Source organism: Talpa occidentalis, unplaced genomic scaffold (genome assembly GCF_014898055.3).
Source record: "Talpa occidentalis isolate TD23 unplaced genomic scaffold, MPIMG_talOcc4v2.1 talOcc4.7, whole genome shotgun sequence".
NCBI classification, from domain to species: domain Eukaryota; kingdom Metazoa; phylum Chordata; class Mammalia; order Eulipotyphla; family Talpidae; genus Talpa; species Talpa occidentalis.
The window spans coordinates 111,464,058-111,483,024 of NW_023605083.1; the positions used below are offsets into that span (position 1 = coordinate 111,464,058).

At 41.4% G+C, this 18,967-nt stretch overlaps 1 protein-coding gene across 1 annotated transcript in view; it reads right to left on the bottom strand.

Annotated features, from left to right (window-relative positions):
* Nucleotides 1-18,967, bottom strand: part of ANKFN1 (ankyrin repeat and fibronectin type III domain containing 1) — a 577,395-nt gene that overhangs the window by 418,631 nt on the left and 139,797 nt on the right. The window contains exon 5 of the mRNA XM_054689196.1: nt 4,889-5,006. Coding sequence (XP_054545171.1) covers nt 4,889-5,006 — 118 coding nt within the window. The remainder of the gene's footprint in view (nt 1-4,888; nt 5,007-18,967) is intronic.

Here is an 18,967-nt window from a genome sequence, read left to right on the forward strand (position 1 = left end):
GGCAATGCCCACGCAACCATCAAGTGAAAGCTGGGACAGGAGCAGATACCAAGGAAATCTTGATTAGTGTTTAAAACCTTTGAAGCATATCTGAAAGCATATTTCAGATATGCTTGTCCTAAGCTTTAAAAATAATAATTTAAGAACAATCAAGGAGCAGAGAAGTATAATAGAAAGAATGCTCGCTTTAAAAATCTGTAAAACTGGTTAGAATGCAACATTTACCACTAGACTGAACTCTACCCACGAGTGAAGAAAGCAGTTGTTAAAATTTATTCTGCATAAAAGCAGTTTAAAAATCACCTACTTAGCTTAAAGAGGTCCTGGCATCACCAAAATCTTGTCCACTTTTAAAAGTACCGAATTAAGGAGTTACAAATACTTGAGTGAATCTTAACTGATGAATTTAAAGTATTCTGTCCCAAGTCAGAGGACCATTTTCTGCAAAATTAAAACATAGAGGCTCAGAAGAACATCCTCTTTCTTCAAGGGCATATTAAGCAGAGGCCGATCAAGAATGAGACCCTAATTCTGTCCCATCTGTAGTGAGGAGAAATATCAGGGTAAGGCTGGAGGCACCAGGTGAAAGAATTCACCAGAGACAGAGTGAAGAACAGGAAGAAGAGAAGAATTTACTGAAATACCCTGCAAGGAAGCAGAGGGAGGGACAGGAGATGTCTGCATGTGAAGAAGGATTTGGGCTCCCTTTATAACCTGCTTTTCATGACTGGGGGAGTCGGTCTCTGCCAGCTGTGATGCTGGGACCTCAGGTTTCCTTGAGCCTTCCCTACAGGTGTCCTACCTGCTTCTGTTTGCCCTGTTCCCACGTTCCTTAGAATTCTCAATAGCGCCCTAGTGGTCATGTGGACCCACGGCCAGGTTCCCAAGGCAACACTATCATTTTGTGTCTCCCAGCATCGTTCAGCTGAGCGAAGTGCAGAGATTTAAATTTTAATTCCATTACATAATACCCCAACACCACCTTTGCTCTTTCTACCTGCCAGGTGAATCCTCGCCTTTCTGGACTACAAAGACTCATCTGGGCAGTGGGAGTGTTCATGTTGTATAGGGCCAGATGTTCTTATGAAAAGGCTAAATCTTGATTGGGTTTGCCATCATCACCAAAGTAGCCAATTAGTTTATACAAACCTACAACCACCCCTTTCCTTATTTAATTCATCGTAAACAAAGAGAGTTGACAACAAGCTATAGGTCAGTGTTTTGTGTGTGGACTAGAAGAATCACTGAACTTGGAATTAGAACTAGGTTCTGCTCTTGACTCTGTCACTAACTCCCTGGTGACCACAGCTCTGCACAGGCTCAGAGTATAGTAGGGTAGTCTCCCCAAAATGTGCAGCCAGACCTCTTCTAAGAAGTCCAGAGGCGGCTTTTTCTGAGATGTGCCACGTTGGTATGTGAAACTAGGGTTTATCAGAGACACACCAATCTTAACAAGAGACAACCATGTCAAGGCTTAGCCATGTGAAGCCATCCTTTTATAATGGGGTGCTATCCATGGAAAGGGGAGGTTCCAGCTTCCCTGCCCCACTCACAGAAGGGTGAAGCTGAGCAGCAAGGAGAAGCCAAAAGGATTATGAAGAGGAGGAGGCACATAGAGCAGAGAGACATATGAAGAGCTGCACTTTCTTCTCAGCCTTGGACTTGTACCAGGGACTTGGGGGACACAGGAGGAGACACTTGAGACAGAGACGTGGGCGAGAGACCTGTGGGGAGGTAGAGATGGGTAGCCTTTATCTTGATTTTGATTTTTGCTCTTTCTCCTCCCAGACTTGCCTGACCCCTTCTGTCCCTTCCCGATGGGACCCCACCCGAAGGTGCCTTAGACTTGTGGCCAGCTTTTGGGCCCCAGTGGCCCCACTTTGGGCCAATCATAACTGTAATTGGAAATGATTTTAATTATATTCCTTCTCTTCTCTCTATCGTACACTAATTTTATTAATGTTCTATTAAAGGCCTTAAGCACAAAGAGTATGTTTTGTCTCTTTATGCAGCAGATGGCAGAACCCATGTGAAGCAGATAGGTTTGGGGTCCCAGGCTCCCCTCATTGTTCCTACTAATACTTTCTTATCATGTGAAGTCCTCTTCCTATCTCATTGACACCCCAAGCCCCCTAGCACAGGATATCAATCCCCATTTTGTCTCATTTTTTCTTAGAACTGACAGCCATGTACATTCTCTATTCACAGGTTATCAAATTTGGTTTTTTCTCCTACTAATCTGCCTGATGTTAATCTGCTTGTTCATCCAGCCTAAGAAGAACCCAGAGCACAGGGGGAATTTGCCCATGCATGCTGATAGCACCATCTCTTTTTATTCCATGTCCTGGAACACAAATCCAGGAAGCACTATTTACATGGATTAAGATAAGAATGGGGTCCTTGGGGTAATTAGAGACCCTGGGAACTCTGAGCAAGTGAGCAAAGCTTTCTGGGTCTGAGTGTCCTCCTTGAGGGCAAAACCAGTGATGCCCACTTTTGAGTATTAAATTAGGCGATGAGTGTAAGTTTCCTAGCATGGCACAGCCTCTCTCTCCGATGCCCAACACAAAACTGGACAATGCTGCTTTCTGACTATGACATTGCTTTGAATCCATCAAAACCATTCATTATTGTTCTTTACCACTACTAAAAAATTAGCCCCATATATAAGCTCTCACCTTGGGCCTTTGAGAGGCTGGAGCAAACGCATGGTGAGGTTTTCAGGTGGGAAGCTTCAATGGGTGACTTTGGAAGCTCAGCACAGTGATTGAGAGCTTTTTGGACAGAAAGGGAGGGTGCAGCTGCTGCCGCTGGTGGAAAATACTGAACAAGATAGTCAGGATGGGGCAGGAAGACAACGTCTGAGTTCTTGAAATCTTCTGCTCGAGAGAGAGTAGTGTCCCTGAGAATGCTACTCTGTTCACCTCTTCACGAAGATGAGATCTTAGTCCGGGGTGGCTCTCGAAGTTGGGAATCTGTCGCCCAGCATACTCACATTCCTGGAGCTCATGCTTGAGCTTACCCAGTACTGATGCTGGTTGCTCCTTAAGGAGCCAAGAAACCAGTCAGAAAAGGTAAGAGGGAGGGCTATGATTAAGATGGATCATCACAAAATCAAAGACTCTTATCTTCAACTGGTAATTTGGGAGATGGCCCTGGGGGAGGACAGTCCTGTTATAATCCAATTAGGCTGCAAACATAAATGCTAGAAAGGAACAAAAGCAGGCAAGATCCTTTTGTGTTACAAGAGGAAGACAAGTAGGTTACACTGAGTCATAATCAAAGACTTCCATTTGCCAGCCCATTAACTCCTGAAGAAGCTCCAGGGACTCAGCTATAGTCACAGACACCCTTGAATAAGCCTCCCTGAGACGCAGTCCAGCTGCTCTCAAATCTCAAATCATCTCCTCATCTCCTCAGAAGTCCCTAAAATGAGTCATATCATTTCCTTTGGCAATGATCCCTGTGATGCCATCATCTTTTATTTGAACATCACCTGGAAGTTTCCAATGAGCTCTCAGAAGTCTACACAGATAGCAAAGAGCACTTGTTGCTGTATGCCGGGACTAGAGGGTCCGCAAATGTCTCGTTTCACCCACATATCCCTGCAGGGAGCTGACATTGTAACTCCCATTTTAAAGATGCAGAAAGCAAGGAACAGAGTTTTTAGTAAATTGTCCATATAGCACTACTTTTACAGACAGATTCTGGATTTGAACTGAGGTCTCTTTCCATTATAGCACCTGGATATTCTGTCATACCACTTAACCCCTCAAAAGACCTACCAAATAGGCTTTATTAGTTTCATTTTCCATTTGGGAAAGCAAAGATCCAGAAAGTTTCCCTAGGTCACAAAGCAGGTAAGAAGCCTAGGACTTAAATTCAGATTTTCTGACTCTAAATATTGCTTTCTTCATGATACCAGAGCCATTTGGTCATATCACAAAACACTTTGGTGTGCATGGAGCAGAAGTCCCCAACACTGTCTCCAAAATTACATGTGTGCCTACGCACACACAAACATGCACACATATATACACAGAGAGAAACATGCTACTTCAAGACACTAAGGGTAAAAAAAAAGAAATGACCACTGAAATTGATCACTGGACTCCAACATTTTTTGGAGTTCTTTGAAATCATAGGTTAGCAGGGCCATTCCCGAAAATGAAGTAAAGCCGATGGCAGGAACCATGGAGCTCTTGTCCAATGTACTGATTTCATTCTCATGAAATGCAGAGCTTTCCACTTAGGTCAGCAGCTTACGCAATGAGCTGCAGGCCAAGGAAGACAGGCGTGGGCCAGCCCCTGGGGAATGCCAGGATCCCACTGATAAGCTCAGGACACAAAGATCCCAGCCACAAGAGAGCCAGCAGAGGGACGATGAGCAAGGCCAGAGGCCACCCAGATGTCACCCTTCACATCACCACCATCCAGGGCAAGGAGAGGACAGTCCATTCTATGCTGCAGAATGGACTCTTAGAGAAAATGCACACACAGGGCTCCCTTAAGTGTCAAAAGTAAAGTTTAAGCGTCTTGAATCACCTGTGCCCAGGAAAGACATGGGAGAAGAAAATCTTTGTCAATAGTTCTGTTGTCAGAGACATCTGGGTTCAAACCATCTTTTTCTCTTCTAGCATAGTGTGCATATATGACCTTGGTCAAATATATCTCGCTTGGCACAGTCAATAAAATGAACATACTATTTCAGAACCGGGAGAGTACTGTGAAAGTTTCTGTGAAATAATATTTAAAGGGTCAAATACTAGGGGCTTAAAACATTCTTCTTTGTGATTAATTGAAACAACTCTGCTTAGTAGATGTTGCTAAGGAAATACCAGCCAGGAGTTCAGTGATCACATGAGCAGCCAACAAGAAAGCAACATACCTGGTAAGTTCTGGAGCCAGAATTAAAATCAATTCAACATCCAGATGTAAAGCCAGAGCATCAGACAGCATCACCCAAGGAGCATAGGTGACTGTATTCAGGGGAGATGGTGTGGTGGCTTAAAAGTACAGGCAAAAAAAAAAAAATTAAAAAGTTAGTAAAATCCTGAAAGAGAAAGGGTGAAAAACATCTGTTGAGAGTGGACTCTAGTCTCAATACTGGTCAGATGCCGGGTTTATAAAGGAGGTTCATGATTATTAATGTTTATTTATCAGAAACCAAATCTCAGTGAGAAAGAGGCACAGTCCAGAGCTGTGAGTGGAGAGGCACAAGAGGAGGACCAAAATTCTTTGAACACTTACTAGGTAAGGCATTTATTAAGCTAGGTACTTTTGGTACCTTATCGTATTTAATTCCATATTCATTCTACAAGGGTAATGAGACAACTAATTGCCTCCCCATTAGTCATATGCCCTTAGTACTTTTACAAATGGAGCCCTCTGATTTTTGCACACAGCTGGATTCCTCAGCCTCCCTCTGCAGCCAACTTGTGTGTTTCTGCTAAGCAGCTTACTCCTATTGTCTAGCACCCGGAATAGGAACATAACTGACGTGTGAGACTTCTGTATCACCCTCTTGAAAGTAAATTGCCTGCCTTCCACTTTTTATCCTTCCACCATCTCATGAATGAAACGTGGCTATGATGTTGGTGCTTCCGCTTCATTATGTGACTGAAGACCACACCTCAGGCAGAGGGTCTTGACCAGGAGTGATTTTGCCCACTCAGGGGATATTGTCATTGTCTAGAGATATTTTTGGTTGTCACACCAGGAAAAGGATGTTACTGGCATATAGTAAACAGAGACCAGGGATACTGCTAGACATCCTGTAATGGGGGAGATGAACAGTGCAAAAATGCACCATTAATCAGACCATGAATCGCCTCCCCATTAGTCACCCTTGCCTTCCCTCCTCTACACTCTATCTTCTCCATCTGCAAATGGCATCTTCCCATTCAGGATGCTCTCTTCAGCCAGCTATCTGACTGGCTCATTTTCCCCTTCATATTGAGGAGCTCTAAATATACAGGCTTAATGAACAATTTCCATCTTTACAGTGATGTGTGTCACCACCTTTGGAGAGACAATGTCAGCCCACAGCTTGCTGTTCACCTCCTGTAACTTACATGTCATCACAGGAAGTGGAATGATCAATAGTGAACAGAATTGGGTCCTTCTAATTAGTGATTAGGACCACTGGCATCCTGCAGTAATAAAATTTGCAGAATCCCAGAACTCTTCACTGGCCTCATGACAACAGCCTATGTCACACAGCACAGCACAGGATCTAGAAACAATTTTACATGAGTCACTCCTCACATGAGTTTAATTTCAGGTCTGTACAAAGCAATCTCTCTCATAATCCTGTCCCTACATAGCTCTATTCTGTCTTTCACAACCCTTTTCCCCAAATAGGCAGTGGGATAATATAGCACTGGAAGGAGCTAGACTACCAATTTATCTTCTTCTTGTCAGGGGTGTAATCCAGTGATCTGAACTACTTCTTTGGGGCGCTTAGTATCTTGTGATATGTGACACCTTCCATTAGCAATGGGAAGGTGCCCAGGTGGATAACTCATGCACTAGCTCAGCTCCCTAATATCTTTTCATCTGCATAGGCCTTTCCCAAGACCAAAGAGTATCCAAAGAATATCCTGAGAATATGAAGATGGCCTCTCTCTTAGAGGAAACTTTAACATTACAGGATGAAAATGTAACCACAGAATGTATGATTCTAAGGATACTAGACATTTAAAACTTCATATTTGATTTAAAAAAAGTGTTTCATATTAACTCATTTCATTAATTTTCACAACAACCCTAAGAGTTTTGCATTCTGATTCCCATTTAAAAATGCTCATTTTACTAGTCTAGTCACTATGGACAGCTGAGCAGAGGTTCTTGAAAACACTAAAAATGGAGCTACCATATGACCCAGCAATTCCAAAGGACACAATTCCAAAGACTCTACCCAAAGGACACAAAAACACTAATTCAAAAGGAAACCTGCACTCCTGTGTTAATTGCAGTATTACTTACAATAGCCAAGATATGGAAACAACCTAAATTTCCAAAAACAGATAAGTGGATCAAGAAGATGTGGGGCAATTATACAAAGTGGAATACTACTCAGCAATCAAAACAGATAAACTCATGCCACTTGCAGCAACATGGATGAAGCTGGAAGTGACTGTGTTAAGAAAATAAATTAGAAAGAAAAAGGTATATGTAGGGTGGTTTTACTTATATGCAGAATATAGAGAAACCAAACAAAAGATCAGGCAAATAACAAAACTTTCAAGCTGACCATAGATCTGAGGCATACAGGAGGGGAGTGTCAAAACAAGGGAGGGAAGAACACAAGGGATTATGGTGATGGATCATGGGTGTGATGGTGGTGGGCAAACCACAGGACTACATCTGAGGGGAGACATCAAATACTGTCCAAAAATTAACAGTGATAAAATACTTAAAAAAAATAAAAATAAATTTGAAAAAAATATATAAAAATGTTTAAATTGTCATTTTAATGGAAAATCTGATGCTTTCTCGTTGTTTTTCTGTGAGTCACATTTTTTAATGATATAGGTGAGAAGATAACTTGGGGGGGGGGCAATTACTAGGTGTACTGGCATAGCCAGGATTGAGCCACTTATGCTATTGAGATCACTAGAAAACAGGCATATCCTACATCTATGGCTTAGTACTCCTGTGCCACTTTCAACATGGGTTCTTGGCCACCCTACTCTTGGCGCATCACCTGGAATACAAGGCATTGCTCCCTCTTTATTTTTTTTTAAGATTTATTTATTTATTTATACAAGCACTGGTACAGTCAGAAGCGCGGGAGGGTGAGAGAATTCGCCAGAGCCAGAGTGGGGAACAGAACAGGCAGACTGACGAAATACACTGCTGAGGGGAGCAGCAGTCGTGGCAGGAGAGGTCTGTCGCGCCATGTGGGACCCTCACCAGAGGCCGCGGATCGAGGTCGCAGACAGCTCTGCAGCCCAGTGCTCAACTGCTGCGCCACCAGGGGAGGCCCGGCATTGCTCCCTCTTTATATGTAACTCTTTGTGAGCCCCAGGGGAAAACAGTAGAGGTGGCCATAGTCCATGTTGAACACACCTCCACTCTTCTTACTCTCACATTCTTTATTCTATACTCTGTGACACACAGACTGTACAGTACCTTTTATGCTTTGCTGAAGGCTTGGGGAAATCATAGCTCCTCTTACATCATTGTTAATGGTTATATGTGAATATTAGGCATGGGTTTCCTGGAAGTTCCTTAGCACCCAGTCACCTAATCAGGAACTTCTTACCAATTACATTTCTTCATTACTTCAATGCTCCTCTTTCTTAGTGCCTTTTCTCTCTACCACACAGAGGCAACACTCATGGGCACCTACAAATACTACCCACAGGCTATTGCAAGTTACCACAGCACGGAGATGTCATGAGCAGTCCAGCCAGGGAATCAAGTGAATAGGGAAATTGAGTCGTGAAGATCCAAAAATTGAAAATTATCCAGGAGAAATTAACAAATCCAATGCTATGTAGAGTAACACTCTTGTTCTCCAACTCAGGTAAGAGAAAACTTGGGGAGAGAGGACTCCCTAAAGCCTATGTAGATAACCAGAATCCACGTGGAATAAAAAGTCAGCCTGTTATCTCTCTTCTTTTCAGGATGCATTTTCCCTCCATGGGGATATTTGCACTGTTTTCTCAAGATGACCCAAGACCCTTGGAAAACAGAACTATTGCTTGTTATCTCTCAGAAATAATTTTAGCAAATGAGAACAATTCTATCAATATCCTGAAAACACTTAATCTTCCTTCCTTTGTTAAAGTAAGAAAAATATTATCATTGAGTGAAAGTAAATTTAATGAATCAGCAATAATGACCCAGAATTTGGACTCAAGTCTTATTCAAAATGTCATGCACCTTTCCTGCATTATTGTTTCTCTCAGTTATACACCTCGACAACATGGTCTTACTCTGGTATCAGTGACATTATGACATATTGGCCTAGAAATAATACATCATTAAGAGCTTGAACCAATTGTTATTAAGAACCAAGTGTCATTAAGAGCTGGAAAAAAATAGTTGATCAGTTTAGGGCATATTCAAACCATTAGAAATTCTTATGATTTTGTGTTGGTTGACTTCCGGCAAAATAAACTTTATTGTGAGAATGTGTGTGCTTGCACACCTGTGTCTACATAAAAGAACATCTCAGGTGTCAAACATTGCTACCTGTTAGATATAGCTTAATTAATTGGAAGCACATAGAACCAATATCTTTCTAAGCTGCAGGTGCAAGAAGCAGAATCAGAGCTTGTGCATCCAAACAGCAGTTCTGCTCCCAATCTTCTAGTTTCTGGGAAGCCTCTTTACTCGAGTGCTTATAAATCATGTTTTGATGTTGAATCACTAGGGTAAGTAATTAATAGTGTTGGGGTTGTAGTTTGTTGATTCATTGACTATCTACATTACAAAGTTACCACTTCTATGACAAGGCTGACAAAATATTAAACTATGTCTGTTCCTTCTAAGGCTAATTGTTTAACACCTCTTTGAAAATGATAATGACTAACATTTGTTGAGAATTTAAAATGTTGCAGGTACTGTGTTAAGCACTTTATATAAAACTCCCTAGTCCAGGACAATTTTATGAATTAGCTATTATTTGTCCCATTTCAATGATGAGAAGACTGAAACATACATGTATCCCTAGTAAGTGGTGGATGTAGGTAGCCTCCTACTTAACCATTATCTTGATGAGTCCAGAATTTTAAGGAGGGTTATTGCATTTCAGGTCATCTAGGTTAAGAATAGAGAATTACTCCCCGCTCCTCCCCCAGCTGCTTCTGTTCTGCAGCCATCTTTCAAAGGTTTAGCTTGTCTTTGACCCCTAGTTGGTGGGGGAGAGGTAAGAACAAAGAGGGAAGTAAGCACACCGGACTATGGTAGGAGACAGTGGGTGATTTGGTGGTGGGTGTACTATGGTGGTGATACCTGGTTGAGGAGCACCTTAACAGTATCTCACTTAAAAACATAAACAAATTTATTTTTAAAAAAAGAATATAGAATTAATATAAATTCTATGGAACACTCTCATGATTTTCTGAATGGCAGAGAAGCAAGCTTTTTATGAACTTCAACAATTGCATATCCCTTTCCATGCAGATTATTCATTTCCAAAGGTTGAATTGCCATTCATGGATATTATGTTATTTCTTTTCTTTTTTTAAAGATTTATTTATTTATTTATACATACAAGCACTGGGTACAGTCAGAAGTGCGGGAGGGTGAGAGAATTCACCAGAGCCAGAGCGGGGAGCAGAGCAGGCAGAAGGACCGAAGTACACTGCTGAGGGGAGCAGCGGGCGGCAGGAGAGGTCTGCGCGCCATGTGGGACCCTCCTCCGGTGGCCGGGGAGCAGCCAGGGATTGAACCGGCGCTGCAGAGGCTGCGGGCAGCTTCACAACCCAGCGCTCAACCGCTGTGCCACTGGGGAAGCCCTATTATGTTATTTCTTTTTATTATTACACTTTTGTTGATTTAGTGGAAATGTTCTGGAAGACTACTCCTAGAGATTAACCAGATGAGTTCCTGGTGAGACATGTAAATACCATATATCTATTCAGGAACCCCTCCATCAATTTCTCCTCAACCCCAGATCTCTTCCTCTGGATTCTAAACATGTGCATACAACTTTCTACTTGACCTCTCCAATTGGGTGCCTCATTGAAATGAAGTTCTATATTTGGGGACAAAAAAAAAAAAACAACAAACCCCAGAAATCATGGGTTAATTCATTGATTTCAAGACAGACCAGATATGTATGCCACAAGTGAGGTAAAGCATGAAGATGGCCCTAAGATAAAAAACAAGCCCTGGATGGATTGCTCACCTGGGAACAGAAACAAATAGGAAGAAGCAAGAGTCCTTGATTAGCTATGATTTAGAACTATCATGAAGCAGTCAGGTATCAAACCGAAGGCATTTTCCATCAAGGCCACATGTAAACTAGTTCAAGTGAAGAATTTAGATGAGTTGGTAAAAAAGCCAAGTATGGTAAAGATGGCATGATGGAGTAATGGGAAAGATAGATGCTTTAAGATTCAGACTGGAATTTTACTCTTACTGACTCTGAAAACGTGTAACCTGTACAAGCCATTTAGCCTAATCTCCTTGAGCTTCAGTTTCTTCATGTCTGAGACAGTGACAATAATGGTAATTTCATAGAGGTGTTAGGAGGCTTAAATGAGATAAACAAGGAGAACAGGATAACTGCCCATAGACAGCAATTAATGACTGTTCCTATTCCATTCTTCTTCCCTTTCTCTAAAAAAGATTCCAGGTTATTGTTAAACAATAAACTAGTGATATGATGTCCTGCAGACCGAAGAGACCTGATGTATGAATCAAGGTGAGCACAAAAGACCTTCACCCAGATGATGCCAGGCGGGTTAAAAAAGGCAATTATAAATCAGTTCAAGATGGTCTGCAGTCAAAGGAAGGAGCTAAAATCAGATAGGGATCAGAGACCAGGGCCTGCAGGGGTAAGGGCAACTGCTGGAAAGAAGCAGATCATATCCTCAGGCCCCACACCTGGGATTAATACCAGGAACAATGGACTTGGGAATGGGGGAGGGGGGTGCTGGCTCACCTTCCAAACCACACAGCAGAGTTAACCCAAACCTACCTTAGACAAGTCTGGTACATAGCACACAAATGATTGCAAAGAGGAAGAGGAGGAGAGCTGGGGACTATGGGCTTTAAAAATGCAAGGGCTTCACGTGGATAGAGGACTTGACAGAGAGTCAGAGGCATCTGCGATGACTACAAGGGTCAAGAGGAGGCTGAGTCAATAGGGATGTGCTACTGGCCAAAAATAAATGGGTCACAGGCTCATGAGCAGAAGATGCTCACAGGATGCACAGAGGCGGGTCTCGCCAGGGCACTTCCAGGGAGCAGTAGGTGGGTAGGTATGTTCATAAAAATTATCAGACAGATTGGGGGAGGGAGAGCTACATATATTTACAGCCAACTTGTGGTGTGTGAAGGTTTATCACCTTGCTCCATTGTAATTATTATCATCATTACCCTACCTGGGATAAACTGCAAAGGGAAATTGTGGACCTCCCTGGTGGCCTAGGGGTTAAGTCTCAGTGCTATCACTGTTACAACCTGAATTTGATCCCTGGCTAGGAAGCTAACCCACATGTGGCACAGCAGACCTCTCCTATCTCACATGATGCTCCTCTTAGCAGTGTATTTCAGTAGATCCACCTACTCTGCTCCCTACTCTATCTCTGGTAAATATTCTCAGCCCCTGCACCTCTGACCTGAACCCCAGTTCTTCTATGCAAAAAAAAAATTTAATTAAAAAAAAATGGGAAATCAGGTAAGAGAGAACCAAGCTTCTGTTAAGGGCTACTGTCTCTGAAGAAGTTGAGGATACAGGATCAGTTTGAATCGTAGAATGAATGGGATTTGGGGGAGAAATAAGGAAGAATTAGGTCTCAAGTAGGTTGCTGGCACACTGGGTGCACTATACTGAGGGTAGGAGAGGTGCTATGAGCTCATTGAAAGAGTCAGGTTTGATCTGCACTAGTTAGTGGTGACATGGATCCTAGCCATGAGACAATGTTTTGTTTTGTTTTGTTTTTTTTCTAAACTCAGCCTTCAAATTCTTAGAGAAACCATTCCTGATCCCACAATCTGGTTGGATTTCTATTTCTGGGGAATATATGAGCTTCGAGGAAGTCTTTGAATTGGTAACACAAAGCATTTAATTTCTTTCCCCTTAGGGGGCACCAATCAGAGCTGACCTTGGAGGGTCCCAGACTCCCAAAGTGAAATAATTGTCTCTATAGACACAAAACTGTTCTCCTTTAATGAGGGAAAAAAAAAAAAAACAAAACAGAGATAAACGTGTATACTTTCCACAAAAGATAGAAGAGACAGGAGGCCTATAATTACTCTTCCCTGAAGGTGGAATATTTTGATCCTTAAATTATGCCGTCTGGGATATTTTTAAATTTCTCAGTTAAAATGCTTTAACTGTGCCATTCTGGAAGGACATAGAGGTGAGGTCACAAGTGAAAAACACAGACAAGTCTTCTTCTCTGAGCTTCATCAGGCGTCAAAAAGGAGTCGACTCTAGCACTAGGTGAATATCCTGTTGCTAAGTAGGCCTTGGCCCCTTCTTAGTTAAGAAAGGGATATTATGTAAAGTTGATGATCCAGGAACGTGGCTGGGGCAAGAGCTCTATTTGTTTGTATGACTCAGTACAACAAACATCTCTTAGCTGGACTCATCCAAAAGAAGAAAAGAAATACACACACACACCCCACACATACCCCTTTCAAGAGGCCACCCACAGGCAGTGATGAATTTCCAAGGCCCAAACTAACTGCCTTGGAATTCAATTAAAATGCTCTTTCTTGCTAAAACCTCAGGATGTGTGAATTGGGCTTCATTCTGCTTCCCATAGTTGAGACAGGCGATATACACCCAAGGGCCAAGGGTGCTCAGTCAAGTTCAAAAAAGGTCTATACTGGACATCGAAATAAAATCTGTGTTATTTAGAAGTGGTTTGCTTCTTAATCAAATTAGGATGCCCCTATAGTATGTTGGATCTATTCAAGATCTTTTGATGTGCAGGGAAATTGAGATGTATAAAAGTATCAAAAGATAGAAAAGAGATCATATAGAAAAAAAAAGGTGTAGAGATTATTCATAAAAATAATAATAGACAATAATTACTGACTTCAAACATTTAAGAGACTTGTCATTGTTGCATGTTGAATTATATAGTGGAGGATCAAATTGTAGTAGAAGCCAGAATCCTGGACCCAGAAGACTGAGATTAAGAACTATCTTTAGCACTGGACAAAGGACAACAATCAGATATGTTACTTGGAGCTCACTGGAAAAGGAAACCAAAAATGAAATTCAAATGATGAGGTCAGGGCCTCCCTGGTGGCACAAAGGGTTAAGACACAACTTAAGAAGCTATCTGCTGCCACTGCAGCATGAGTTCGATCCCCGGCCCCAGGAGCTACCCACATGGTGCAGCAGATCTCTCCTGTCTTACCCGCTGCTCCCCTCAGCAGTGTATTTCAGTCAATCTGCCGCTCTGTTCCCCACTCTGTCTCTGGTGAATCCTCTCACCCCCCACACCTCTGACCTGTACCCCAGTTCTTGTATGCATAAATAAATAAATCTTTAAAAAAAAAAGTGATGAGGTCAGTCCAAATTGCAAAGAATTGTCAGGTTCTAGATATATTTGTAGGGTGGCCATATGGCCCATTTTGCCAAGGAAAATCTCATTGTCCCACTAAGTTGGCATTTGTTTTGGCATTTTCATGTTTAGTTTTTTTATATTTGCATTAAAATAATCTAGAAAGGATTTGAAGAGCTTTATACTTCCAGTTTCTGTGAGGTTCTCATTTACTAAGGTATTAGTACACACAAATGGACACAAACGTATTTCTCCATTTAGCCCATGAATGTCTGAAAGACAATCAGTAATAACCTATATCTTTTTCTAAGTTTTCTGCTTTCCCCAAAGAAGATGCTGAGAAAATGACTCTCATGCCAGTAGCTTATTTTGGAGGGAAAGGAAAATACAAATAAAAAAGTCAAGATGTGAAACCAGCAGGGAGAGCAACAGAAGTGTGCAGAATCAAGCCAGCTGCTGCCGATGGCAACAAAGCTTAGTTGAACTGGACAAACGTTAGGCAGTTAGAGCAATAAGAGGGTGATGCCTACAGAAAATCAATGCCAACATACCCAGGACCCCAGGAAACACTCGCCAGGGAGAGGCAGAAAATGCCTAGAGGGGACGGCAGATGCCGCCTCCCCCAACTCACTGCCAGGGCTGATAAAACTATATCACTTGTGCACTGGAGCACAGCAGGAGGGGGAATGACTTAGAAACTCCTGCCTGGACTGATAAACCAATACCCCAGGAGTGCCTACAGGATAAACTCCAGGAAGGGATGAAGCGAGTAACCCCCTACACCCCATTTATATCAGGAGTCTCCCTCTATCCCTAAATATTCTTCTTCGATGGACTCTGCCCACTCAGACCTCTTCTCAGATGTACTGTCTCTAAATAAACTTTGTTTTGCTTTGCCTATCTGTGGCTTTGAATTCTTTCATGGCTATAGTCAAAAGCCAAGGAACCCCAAAACCTGGTAACACAAGCTCTGGGAGCCAGTGTGAAATGCTTGCCTTCTGATTTTCTGACTTACCATTTATGGTGTGAGATAACTGAGATACCTGATTTTGTTCAGTCACTGGTTAAGCACTTCCTCCAAGGGGTGTTAATTCCCTAGCATTTATGGGGTTAGGTTGGAGGGAGCAAACTGTGCTTTGAAAACAAAACCAAAAAACCCGCAAGAAAAGAAGTTTCGGTTAGTGCTACTGTACATCAAAGTATAAAGCCAGAAAGATTATGGATTGGGCCTCTCAAGTAGTTCTGCTCTTATAATTTCACATTCAAATGATATTCATCAGTTCATTTTATACCACCTGCTCTAGACTCCCTTTATCTTGAACCGGAAATTCTGCCTAGTCTAGGTTGCTTGTCTGGCAGGGTAACCACACTTTCATGCATGGGACAACAGAACTGGTTACCTTTTTCATTCCATGGTTGTTATAATGTACAAGTGTGGTTTCCCCGGAAACTGGGAGCACCAATGGGTTTCCCAGTGAATCCACTGATTTCCAGATATTACCCTTGTTGGCACAATTATGTAGAAACAACCCAGTAACTTCATGGTAATTCAGGTCATTTATCTTCGGCAGTATAATAGCTCATTATTTGCTTAAATAAGCAAAATAGCAAGTCTATTTGTACAAGGAGCCCCAAACAACCAAGTAGGGGTGAAATAGTTTCACATGTATTTAGAAAGTTATAATTTAGAATATCCTCCATGCTTGACACAGTATTCAATTTATTAAAGACTTGTGGTTTATTCCACAAGGACAGAAACCATATTGGCCCCGAAGTTTAAAATATTTACTTTTCGGCTCTTCAACAACAACAAAATGCAACCCCTGGACTGAATCACAAATCGTCAATCTGGGCTTTGAAGGAAAAGCTAATTTCTACTAAATGAAACCTCATATGGAACCCTATCCAAATAAAAAACAGACAGAACTCTCTGCTTGGGAGGATGAGAGACAGCTTAGAACTCTGTTCCCTCAGCTTTCCTGTCCTTCTCTTAATGCCTAAGTACCTTTTCAGAATCTTCAGGCTCTCTGGAATATGGTTGAAAACATGGAGTTTAGGTCTCTCAGCTCTAACAGTGTGTTCTGATACTGTTTTTCACATTGGCCAATGCTGCTAAGGAACCCTCTGGCATTCCAAGAGCTGAATTTTGTTCAATAAAATAGTCCAGTAATTATTAATGTGTCCCCAGGTGTAAACAAGCACAGAGCTCCAACAAAGTTACAGAACTGTGAGCAAAGCAATTAGATATTTGTCCTCTTCCCCCAAGAGTTTCTACTGAGTTTCCTGAACGTGTCAGTTTCACCCTAAAATCAGCCTTGCTGAAGCTGAAACTATCCCCCTGATGGGATCACTAACCTCTTGTCAGAGGCAGAGCTGTCTGACAACAAGCAGCTCTGGGCTGCTCTTTTCAGTCTGAGAAGCTTTCTTTTTAAAATACAGGGTGTAAGGTCATGCTCATGTTTTTCTGAGGGATTTTAAAACACAGAAATTAAGTCAAATTGGCAATTCTTCTTGGACTATGCAAGATTTCATTCTTTGCCAAAAGCAGAGACAAACATCAATTTCGTAATTCACTGGCATCCCCCCTTTTCATACGAAGGGGATACCTTGTACAACTTCTGGGAGTTATACAGAGCTTTGGTTTAACTGTCTTTCCAGCATATCATTTGTAGAATGTGCCTCTGAGGTAATGGCCTTTATCTCCAAACCATAATCTGCCCAGCGAGCCAAAACCTCTTCTTTCCTGGAACCCAGGAGGGAATGGGGTGGGGCTGGTCCTTCTTTCCTACGCCTGTCCCATTTCCTGAAGATTCTGATGTTTTCCCAACATTTTCACAAATTACTGAGGTACATCTTCAAGATTGCTTGTAACTCTGACTTCCTATCTCCATTTAACTCTCATTCTCTAATCTGCTCCAGGGAATTGTTTAAAAAAACACCGGAGGAATCAACCTACAATTAGTGCACTCAAACATGTATTTCTTTCTCCTTTAATTCTTTTTTTTTAAAGATTTATTTATTTATGCATACAAGAGCTGGGGTACAGGCCAGAGGTGTGGGGGTGAGAGAATTCACCAGAGCCAGAGCAGGGAGCAGAACAGGCAGAATGACGAAGTACACTGCTGAGGGGAGCAGCGGGAGCAGCAGGAGAGGTCTGTGCGCCATGTGGGACCCTCGCCTGTGGCCAGGGATCGAACCGGCACTGCAGAGGCTTTGGGCAGCTTCACAACCCAGCACTCAACTGCTGCGCCACCAGGGGAGGACCATTTCTCCGTTAAATCTATAGTGTTAGCTTTACACATTTTGAAGCGCTACTGTTGGGTGCATATGTATTCAGGATTTTCATAATTTCTTGGAAAGTTTTATCCTCAGAGTTTTATCTATTTGTTATCTATTTGTTATTCCTTATAATATCCCTTGCTCTGAATTATATTTTGTTTGACCTTAATATATTCTTACTCATTTTCATTATTATCTGTATGGTATATCTTTATCCAGCACTCTATTTACATTTTTTTTGTCTATATATTTAAATTTGGTTTCTTGCAGGCAGAATAGAGTTGACTCTCATTTCTTATTGGTGTGTTTAGACCACTCACATTTAATATGATATCAATATGACTAGATTAAATCTATCATCTTGCTAGCACTAGGTATCTGACATTTTTCTTTCTATTTTCCTATTTTTATGACTTATCTTGAGTTAATAGAGCATGTTTCATGATTCAGTTTTATCTCCTCTCTTGGCTTATTATTTGTGTGATTTCACCAAAATATTTTGTGGTTACTCTAAGATTTACAGCATCTAGCATTAATCAGAATCTATTTTCAAACAATAGGCCATTTCATATGAATTTAAAGATTACAGAATATTCTGTACTCCTTCCTTTCATTCTTGCTCAATTGATATTTTAACTTTTACATTTGCTACAAAAATACAACACATTGTTTCTATTTTTGCATTAGACAGTTTAACTTTGAGAGCAGCTAAATAAAAAAAAAAGTCAATTTCATTTTACCTTCATTTATTCTATTTTCAGAGCTCTTCATTTTTTATGTTGATCTAAATTTCTGTCTCATATCATACTTCTTTTGCCTGTTGAACAGCTTCCTTGAACATTTTTTGTATATTAAGTCTGCTGGCAATGAATTCCCTCAGTTTTTGTCTGGTTAAGTCTGTACTTATTTTTGAAATCATGGTTGTGACAAGTGATCTATTGGAATTCTTATCACTTTTTGTTTTATTTTTCCTCATGTATCTTTTTTCCCTTTGACTGTCTTCAAGATCTCTTTTGTGCGGGCTTAGTGGTTTAAATATGGTTTGAATGACCAGATGTGTGTTTATATGTGTTTGGCATTTACTCTGCATGGGAAATTCAGAACTTCCTGAATTTGTGTTGTTTTGGTATCTGCAATTAATGTTGGGGTATTCTAACTAGAAAGGCTGAGCTTGATGTTGCTATGTTCTCCCTCATTATACCACAGGCTTCAAATTAATCCAGTGATATCTTGTATTTAGGGTATGGACTAATTTGCAAAAGGGTTAATGTTAAAGTCTTCTCTACCAAGGAATACCATCAGTTTAGCTATTCCTTTTGCACTGGGCCTCAGAGAAGGTCTCTATTTTGAGTTCCTCTTCTATTTCTTTCCCAGCAGCATTCCATGAGTATTTGCTACTTAATGCTTACTAGCCTGCCTGTTGTAAGGAGGAGGAGTCTCTCTTTTTCTCATGAAGCCTCAACATTTTGACAAGCTCCATAACC